Source organism: Hipposideros armiger, unplaced genomic scaffold (assembly GCF_001890085.2).
Source record: "Hipposideros armiger isolate ML-2016 unplaced genomic scaffold, ASM189008v1 scaffold_63, whole genome shotgun sequence".
NCBI lineage: Eukaryota > Metazoa > Chordata > Mammalia > Chiroptera > Hipposideridae > Hipposideros > Hipposideros armiger.
Window position 1 is genome coordinate 4901681 of NW_017731413.1, and position 9434 is coordinate 4911114.

At 50.4% G+C, this 9434-nt stretch overlaps 1 protein-coding gene across 1 annotated transcript; it reads left to right on the top strand.

Annotated features, from left to right (window-relative positions):
- The first annotated feature begins 5148 nt into the window (after positions 1-5148).
- Positions 5149-8035, top strand: KCNA5 (potassium voltage-gated channel subfamily A member 5). The gene has a single exon (XM_019641671.1). It carries the CDS (start codon positions 5416-5418, stop codon positions 7225-7227), a length of 1812 nt encoding a protein of 603 aa, XP_019497216.1. The 5' UTR covers positions 5149-5415; the 3' UTR covers positions 7228-8035.
- The last annotated feature ends 1399 nt before the right edge of the window (positions 8036-9434 follow it).

Consider the following 9434-nt stretch of genomic DNA (forward strand, 5'->3'; position numbering starts at 1 on the left):
GTTGCGATGGAACACAACTCCTTTACAATTAACAAGCTCTGGATGTTTCTGGATGATAGATTCGTTCAAACTGTCCAACTGCCGACAGTACACATTTGAATTGATTATTTAGTTCCTTGGTAGGAGCTCGAAAAACACAACACCTTTAAAATCCCACCACACTGAGAGCATAACCTTCCTCTGATGAATGAATGTCTGCTTTCAATGTTGTTTGAGGCAAATCATCACGTCGGGACCAAGACCGTTTGTGTACCACATTGCTGTAAACAATCCACTTCTCATCACCAGTTATCAGTAGCTTCAAAAAAGGATTGTTTTCCTCACGATTAATGAGCATATTGAAGATGTTTATACATGCCGTCAAATGAACTTTGAGTTCATGCAGAACCCAAATATCGAGCTTGCTTACGTATCCCAGCTTCTTCAGGTGGTCGTGAACTCTTAAATGATGGATGTTCAATGTTTCTGTGATCTCTCGTGTTATGTAACGTGGGTTTAACTCGATCAATGCCTTTATTTTGTCGTCACCAACCTCGGTGGGCCTCCCTAACTGAGGAGCATCGTTGAGATCAAAATCACCAGCACGGAATTTCATGAACCATCGTTGGCACTGGCGTTCTTGTAGAGCATTGTCACTGTAAACCTTATGCAACTTTTCACAAGCTTGACACACGTGCTTCCCTTTATGGAAGTAAAACAGTAAAATATGGCAAAAATGCACAGTTTGGTCTCCCATCTTCAACTTGTTGTAAAATCTCCAAAACTCAACCAAATCGCTCAACTTTTTAAAATTTATTTATTTATTTATTTTATTTATTTACTTTAGCTGAGCCATCCTGCTACCTGTTGGCAGCTCAGCGGCTGCTCAGCTCGGGCCGGGACTCGAACTGCTTCAACTTTTTTTTAGAATGAAGCTAGAGCTGTCAGCTTTCAAATGACATAGCAATAACATAGATGTGAATGACTCTAGTACTTCCAAAAATGAACTAGTGCCATCTGTCACAAACATGCGTCATGACTTTTCTGACAACCCACTATCTATCTATTTACCTATCTATCTACCAATCAATAAATATGTAAATGGTGTGATAGATACTGTTTATAGATGGGATCAATAGACAGAATAGCTACACACACATAGAGATAGAGATATATTCCAGTGGGAATGGAGAGAGAAGAGGCTAAAATAAGTGGTGGAGAGATTTTTTCTTAAAAAAGAAGCATATTGGCACATTTGCTTTATAGAGACACAAGCAAAGTATCTGAGGGTAGAAGAAAGGGGGTATTGTTACATCTTGCTGGGGGAGATCATGTAACATGACCTGGCGAGCTCTTCATGGCCTGGCTTCCCTCCATCTCTCTAGCCCAATCTCCCAGAACTTGTTCCCAGCCCTGTGTCAACTACAGTAACTTTCAGTTTCTCACACCAGTCCTGTCCCTTCCTCCCTAGAGGCTTGGGACATACTCTTCCACCTGGAATTGTTTTTCCATTATCACCTCAGAAAACTTCCCTGGGTCCTACGTAGGATCAGGCTCTTCACTATTCTCACAGGACCCTGTATTTTAGCTGGGACCCCTTAAAATTGTAATTAAACAACCAGCATCAAATTAGATGCTCAGTCAGTATCCTTCACCTTCCCTGGGATGCAGCTCCACAGTGGAAAAATATATCATCAATATATCCCCAGCACCTGTAACAATGTCTTGCATATAGTAGGGACTCAATAAATATTTTTGAACAGATTAATAAAGGTGGCATTTAGGATTTTTTCTCCTCCTCCTCTTTTCCCTTTCCTTTCTCTTCCAGCCCAGCTCTCCTTTCTTTCAATGCGTTACTCCTTCTAATAATATTCTTTTCTCTTAGTTCTGCACACCATACAAGTCCTCCTGCAGTCTGCTAGGACCAGTCTGTGAATTGAGAGAAGACCTCCCATTTGTTCTATATATATTGCATCCTGGGGGACATAATCTAGGTGTTGCAAATGGTTCCTTCAGAGACATCGTTTGGGGTTTGTCTGAGAGGAGGTTGCTGCTCTAAGTGTGATCTTTGGACAGGAGCATAGCGACACTGGGGAGCTGTTTGAAATGCAGTCTAAGCTCCACCCCAGTCAGATTTCACATTTGAACTAGACCCTCAGGTGACGGTGCTCAGTGAGCACTGCCCTGAAACAGTTCCTCCCCTAGGATTAGATGGGTGGAGAAGAAAGCAGGTTCAGTCATAGGATGCATCAGCTGTGTCCTCTCCCAAGAAGACAACAAGATGGAGTTAGGCATGCAAGAGTTTTATTGGGAGTTAATGAAAGAGAGAGAGAAACCTGCAGAGCTCATCAGGGGAAGCCTCTGCTCACGATGCTGATCTGACACCTGTGAAAGAGGGGAAGGTGAGTAGGACAGGGAGTTTCAGCCTGCAGTGTATTTCTTACAAAGACTTGGTAAATCCAGTGGGAGAGCCAGAGCAAAGACAGCACAGTAGCAGTGTCTGCATTGGGCAGAAGTGGCCAGGTCCTTGTAATCCTGCTGCGCTCAGTCATTGGCAGAGGGCTGCCCAGGACGACCTTGGCCTCTGCATGAAAGCGAAGGCACAGCCAGAGGTGCTGATAGCTGGAGGCTGTCAGCTAACGGCACTCCTTGAAACAAAAAAGGAAGTTCTTTTCTTTAAAAGAGATCCTAGGGCCGGCTGAGTGGCTCAGTTGGTTAAGAGCTCGCTCAAGAGTTTGAGCTCTGAGCAACAGCGGTTCGAGTCCAGCCCGAGCTGAGCAGCCGCTGAGCTGCCAACAGGTAGCAGGATGGCTCAGCTAAAAAAAAAAAAAAAAAGAGATCCTAGCAGTATATCCCATGGCTATCACATGTAACATCTGAAGATAATTTTGCAAGAAACCTATGAAAGCTAGTAAATGTATGGAAAGCAGATTTAAGAAAACACCACATTAAAGGAAGCCTGACGTGTGCTTTTCAAGGACTGTTGATGTTATACTTAGTCTTCAGGGAACAGCTTCCCCAAGGACCCCTGGGAGACAAGGTCCGGGAAACTTTCTCTTATGGAGTCCAGGGAGAGCCCGTGCAGACCAATGTGGTATCCCTGTATTTACAAAATGCATGAGTCAGTGAACAAGATACAGTGACCCTGGGTCTCTGAGCTCACCCTGTGCAAGCTCAGTAAGCCCCAGGCTCCCCAGGGGCAGACCTGATGCTGATTGGGAAGCTCAGAGCCAGAGAAAGTAAGAATCCAGAGGAGATGTAGCAGGAATAGCAGAGGTCCGGGGTGTGGGGGGGTGGGGGTGAGGGCAAGGCCCCATGGTTAACCAGTGTGGCCTCCACATACTGAGTTTCACTCCCGCACATCTACAAGGACAGCAAACCACATGCACAGAGTCACACACATGAAAACTTTTACCCATGTCAAATTCACATCCACCCTCCTGTACACTTTAAAAAGCCACTTACGCATATATTTCTCCGACCCTGAAATGAGCTTGTATTTCCACACCCTGCTATTTCAACAAACACTTGTATACCTGGTACCAAGTTTCCAAAACATCCCCTATGGGTAGATCACAAACAAGATTCTGTAAAACCCACATATATAAATGCCAAACAACATACAGGAGCAAAAATAATCAGACATTCAAACACACAGTGACTATGTATGGGAACTTAAAACCAGCAAATATCTGGAGGCTGTGTCTGGACCTGCCAGACATGCCTGGGAAGATATTTCCCTTGGCTATAGTCGCACTCTCAGGCCCTGCAGGAGCCAAGGCAGGAGCAAATAGCCTCGATGCTAAACCTGAAGAACTTAGCCATCCTGCCTCCTGTAGGAGGGAACTAAAGCTCTCAGGCCAGATGTTGGGGGGAGAGAGTGCTTGTATCTGGAAAGGGGGTCACACATTTCTATTGAGATGTAGAGTGGAGGGAGCAAGGGCCCAAGCTCTACTTGCTTGGGTTTGAATTCCAGCTTCACCACTTTCTACCTGGATGACCTAGAGCAAGTTAGTCAGCCTTTCTGTCTCATTTTCCTCATCTATAAAGTGAGGATAAAAATAGTACTTACAAAACGGGTGGCTGTAGGAATACTTGTCAAGTGCTGAGAATGGGCCTGGTGCATCATAAGAGCCAAGGAAGTATTGGTTATTATTCTAGTCCTGGGAGTTCTCCATCCCTGGAGATTCCACAGCCTCCCTGGTTCCCTCTCATAAACTGCCCCTCCCCCACCTGCTACACCGACCTCCGGGAAATCGCCAGCTCCCTTCACCAGGCTGAAACTGCTCTCACGAGAATCTCTTTATCCCTCGTCCCCTTCCCTGTTAAGGTTTTTGCAGATGGATTTGTGGAGAGGGCAGAGAGAGGGATTATGTATCTACATGTTTCCAAGGATATGAGACCAGGCAGCGAATGTCCAGACTCCTGCAGCGCGGGGCCTGTCTTGCTGACCACTGCTGTCTGCACTGGGAGTGGGCTTTCCTCAGGGCAAGGGCAGGGGAACGCTGCAAGGTTTCAGCCCGTTACCTTTCGGTTGGATTGTAGGAAGGTGAGAAGAGAGATGCTTCTCCATTGGTCTGGAGATAGTGAATCTATCTATCTATCTATCTATCTATCTATCTATCTATCTATCTATCTATCTGATCTATCATCTATCTATATTTCACAGCCCATAGCTCCGCCACTCCCCTTCCCGTGTGTAATTCTTCCCAAAGAAGAGCGAACCGTTATTTCTCCACGGGAGACATATAAAAAGGACTGTTGTCTCTTCTCTCTTACTCTGACTCAGCTCAAAGCCTCATCCGCTCAACCCAAGACAATTCATTTCCCCTTGAGTCCACTATACGTTCACCGGTTCCCAGGTGAACTGAAATCCAGAACTATTCTCATCTGGTTGCCCTGGGAGTTTCAGCGCCCTTGGTACAACCTGTTCCTCCATCCCCCGCCTCCTCTCCCCCACCCCCACCCCCCAGTCTTTCCCTCCCTCCTGCGCTGGTCTGTGTCCTTTTCAGCCCCCCTCCATCCCCTGCCTGGGGCCCCAGCTGCGCCCTCCAGAGAGGCACTCGCTGCCTCTGACACCCGGGAGGGAGGCGCGAGGGGACTCAGGAGGAGGAAGAGGGGAGGGGAGGAGGCGGGGGGAGCGCTCAGGGTGGAGGCCAAGCGCTGCCGCGCGGAGAGGGGCGGCTGAAGGTTGCATCTGCTGGAAGGAGGCTTTTTTGGCTGCTTGGTAACGGGCTGCCGGAACAGAGAAAGGCAGAGAGCAGTGCAGCGGTTTCTTGACGTCAGGACTCAGTGAGGAGATCGCTCCAGCAACCCCAGCCTGCTCCACTGGCGCCCCGCCGACGGCGGGAGAGGAGCCCCACGCGAGGCGCCCTTTGGGTGTGAGCAGGGTGGGAGGCGGGTGGGAGCGTGTCGCTAGGGGCACAGCATGCCCCCATGGAGATCTCCCTGGTGCCCCTGGAGAACGGCGGGGCCATGACCATCAGAGGAGGAGGTGAGGCCCGGGCAGGCTGTGGCCAGGCCACAGGTGGAGAACTCCAGTGCCCGCAGACAGCTGAGCTTAGAGATGGACCCAAAGAGCTGGCGCCGAGGGGGCACGGTGCGCAGAGGGGCGCAGACCCGGGAGGGCAGCCTTTGCCATCGCTGCCCCAGGAGCTGCCGCAGCCTCGACAGCTGCCTCCCGGTGACCTGGAGGGAGAAGGCGACCCCACCCTGGGCATGGCGGAGGACCAGGTGCTGAGCGCAGGGGCCCTTCACCACCAGCGCGTCCTCATCAACATTTCCGGGCTGCGCTTCGAGACGCAGCTGGGCACCCTGGCGCAGTTCCCCAACACCCTCCTAGGGGACCCAGCCAAGCGCCTGCGCTACTTCGACCCCCTGAGGAACGAGTACTTCTTCGACCGCAACCGGCCCAGCTTCGACGGCATCCTCTACTACTACCAGTCGGGGGGCCGGCTGCGGAGGCCGGTCAACGTCTCCCTGGACGTTTTCGCAGATGAGATCCGTTTCTATCAGCTGGGGGACGAAGCCATGGAGCGCTTCCGGGAGGACGAGGGTTTCATTAAAGAAGAAGAGAAGCCCCTGCCCCGCAATGAGTTCCAGCGCCAGGTGTGGCTTATCTTTGAATACCCGGAGAGCTCCGGGTCCGCACGCGCCATCGCCATCGTCTCGGTCTTGGTCATCCTCATTTCTATCATCACCTTCTGTTTGGAGACCTTGCCTGAGTTCAGGGACGAACGCGAGCTGCTCCGCCATCCCCCCGGACCCCCCCAGCCTGCCTGGCCCTCCCCGGGGGCCAACGGCAGCGGGGCTGCGGCGCCTCCCTCTGGCCCAACGGTGGCACCTCTTCTGCCTAGGACCCTGGCTGACCCCTTCTTCATTGTGGAGACCACGTGCGTCATCTGGTTCACCTTCGAGCTGCTCGTGCGCTTCTTTGCCTGCCCCAGCAAGGCAGAGTTCTCTCGGAACATTATGAATATCATCGATGTGGTGGCCATCTTCCCCTACTTCATCACCCTGGGCACCGAGCTGGCCGAGCAGCAGCCAGGGCGCGGAGGAGGGGGTGGCCAGAATGGGCAGCAGGCCATGTCCCTGGCCATCCTCAGAGTGATCCGCCTGGTCCGGGTGTTCCGCATCTTCAAGCTCTCCCGCCACTCGAAGGGGCTGCAGATCCTGGGCAAGACCTTGCAGGCCTCCATGCGGGAGCTGGGCCTGCTCATCTTCTTCCTCTTCATCGGGGTCATCCTCTTCTCCAGCGCCGTCTACTTCGCAGAGGCTGACAACCGGGAGACCCACTTCTCCAGCATCCCGGATGCCTTCTGGTGGGCGGTAGTCACCATGACCACGGTGGGCTATGGGGACATGAGGCCGGTCACCGTAGGGGGCAAGATCGTGGGCTCGCTGTGTGCCATCGCGGGGGTCCTCACCATCGCCCTGCCGGTGCCTGTCATCGTCTCCAACTTCAACTACTTCTACCACCGGGAGACGGATCATGAGGAGCAGGCAGCCCTTAAGGAGGAGCAGGGCAGCCAGAGCCAGGGGACAGGGCTGGACAGCAGAGGCCAGCGCAAGGCCAGCTGGAGCAAGGGGTCCTTCTGCAAGGCTGGGGGGGCCCTGGAGAATGCAGAGGGAGCCCGAAGGGGCAGCTGCCCCCTAGAGAAGTGTAACCTCAAGGCCAAGAGCAACGTGGACTTGCGGAGGTCCTTGTATGCCCTCTGCCTGGACACCAGCAGGGAAACGGATTTGTGAGGGGGCTCCAGGCTGACTGGCGGCAGTGGGGTGGGGACAGCAGACGCCTCCTGAACCTGGGTATATACTTTATACCACAGAGTATTTCGAAGCCACCCTATACCCTAAGCCTGTCTCTCTTCCTTTCACTCTTTCCCCTCCCTTCCTCTCTCCCTGGGTCCCCCCATTTTCCCTCTTCTTTCCATGACACCAAGAGTCGCCTATTTTTAAAAAAATACCACATTCCATGACGCAGGAGCTGTTCAAATGGTGAGCGTTATGAGATGGATGTATTTGTAGCCAGTTTCTTATACCCAGCAGAGGAATAACCCAAACAAAAATGACTTTAAATAGCCCAGATCCCAAGAGATTTTTGTTACTACCCCCATCCATGTGTTTCAAATTTGCTTTACATACGATTATATTTTGCGTATAGGGGAAAATATTTTTATGGCTGGTGAGTGAATTTTTGTACTATAGTTCAGATGGAGATATTTTGGATATATTTTGAAGACATACGTGGTATTTATGGGAGACAGAGTTACTGTGATATTTTTCTGTGATGCTTATATAAGGGCCAGAGACCCTGCTTACAGCTGTTCTGGTTCCTGTGTCTGCAAGACTCTCTCTTTTCTGGGATGTGGTATAGGTGCTTTGCGCCCAGGGCAGGGAATGTTCTGGAAGAAAGGCAAGTCTGATTTTTTTCTGTGCGCCTTAAACAATTCTTGCAACTGTCTTTGAAAAGAATTTTACTGATGTTAGAGGAAGACTTCTGATAATTCATTCTCTTTATTTTTATCCCCAGGAAATAAAATGTTACTTGATTGAGGCAAGTGTTAGGTTTTTCTACAGCTGATGTTTTTTGTTTTATTTTTGAAATTGAAAAAAAATATAATCTGCCACTTGCTGCTTCTGGTTTTAGAGTCAGAGCAAATGCTACCTTGACTGGGGTAGAAAACTTGGAACACTAGTAGTTTGAGTATCAGTATCTTTTTGCTGGGCCCCCTCTGTGCCTCATAGACGAAGGGGTGAATTCTGTTTGTCTCAGGCTGTTGATGACTTGGACACCCCTGCAACATGTTGTCTGATAATATTAGACTCAGCGTGGAGTGTGGATGGAGCTAAAAGGCAGAGGGTGATCAGCCCCCACAACCTCCCAGCCCCCCTCCCTAAGAAGAAATCCAGCCCCGCTGTGGTCTCCTGGGGCTGGATTGCTGAACTCTCCTTTGTCTGCAGGTTTTAAGCCCTACTTAATGTGGCTCTCAACAGTGCTGAGAAACAAGCCTGATTCTCATAGACCTGAAGCCTGTTCACAAAACACAGCCCCTGTGTGAAAGTCATGGAGGGAGGGAGGGAACAGTACCTTATTATACTCTCCCTGCCAAGCGTGTATGGCAGAGGAAAAGGCACTGCCCTTGTGGTGGACAGAGGCAGTGAGAGGCCAAATGGAAGGGTTTTCTTGTCCACTTTAAAGGCTGGTTTCTGTACATCGCAGCCTTGCCCTGAGTAATCCCTGAACTCAGAGCGAAGCCCTTTGTTTCCTTTTCACTGGATGCTCATGGAAAAGCATCACACTAGGTACAATACTGCCTGCAATTCCTCCCTGGGATAAGCTATTCCTGTAGGGCTCTGAATGCCTTCTGTTGCTTTTTCTGCTGAATAATCCAAAGACTGGTTGTTTCACGTCCTTCCCAAGGTGGGCTGGTGGTCCACCATCACACCTCCGACACCAGTGAGCTTCATGGCTAGTTCTGAGGGTGCATCCCGGTCTCCATGGAACCAGAGAGGATCTACTAAATTGATCTCTGGGAATTGTGGATTCAAATAAGATGCCGACACGATATAAAAGCCAGGGTTTGTGGCTGCCCGGAGTCATTTCCAGTCAGGAACTGTTAGCAGCAAATCTGAGGAGGAAACAGGAGGATTGTGCAGGCAGGGCCCTGTTGTTTTTCATTACATGTGGAGGCAAAGGAAGAAGAACAGAGACACTTTATTTATAATTCGCAGTCTGCCTAAAAGCAGGGCATCTTGCCCAAGCTGAACTCCACAGTCTCACCTACAAGCCCTCTATGGCTTTGTGGGGGACTGGGCCACCCAGTCCCAGGCTTCACATCCCCTTAAAGACAAAAGAGAAATTCCCACCTTGGACCCGAAGGTCAGTTCCTTTAGGCTTAAGAGAAAAGAACCGCGCCCAGATCTTAGATGTGTCCAGGTGCCAGACAGATGTT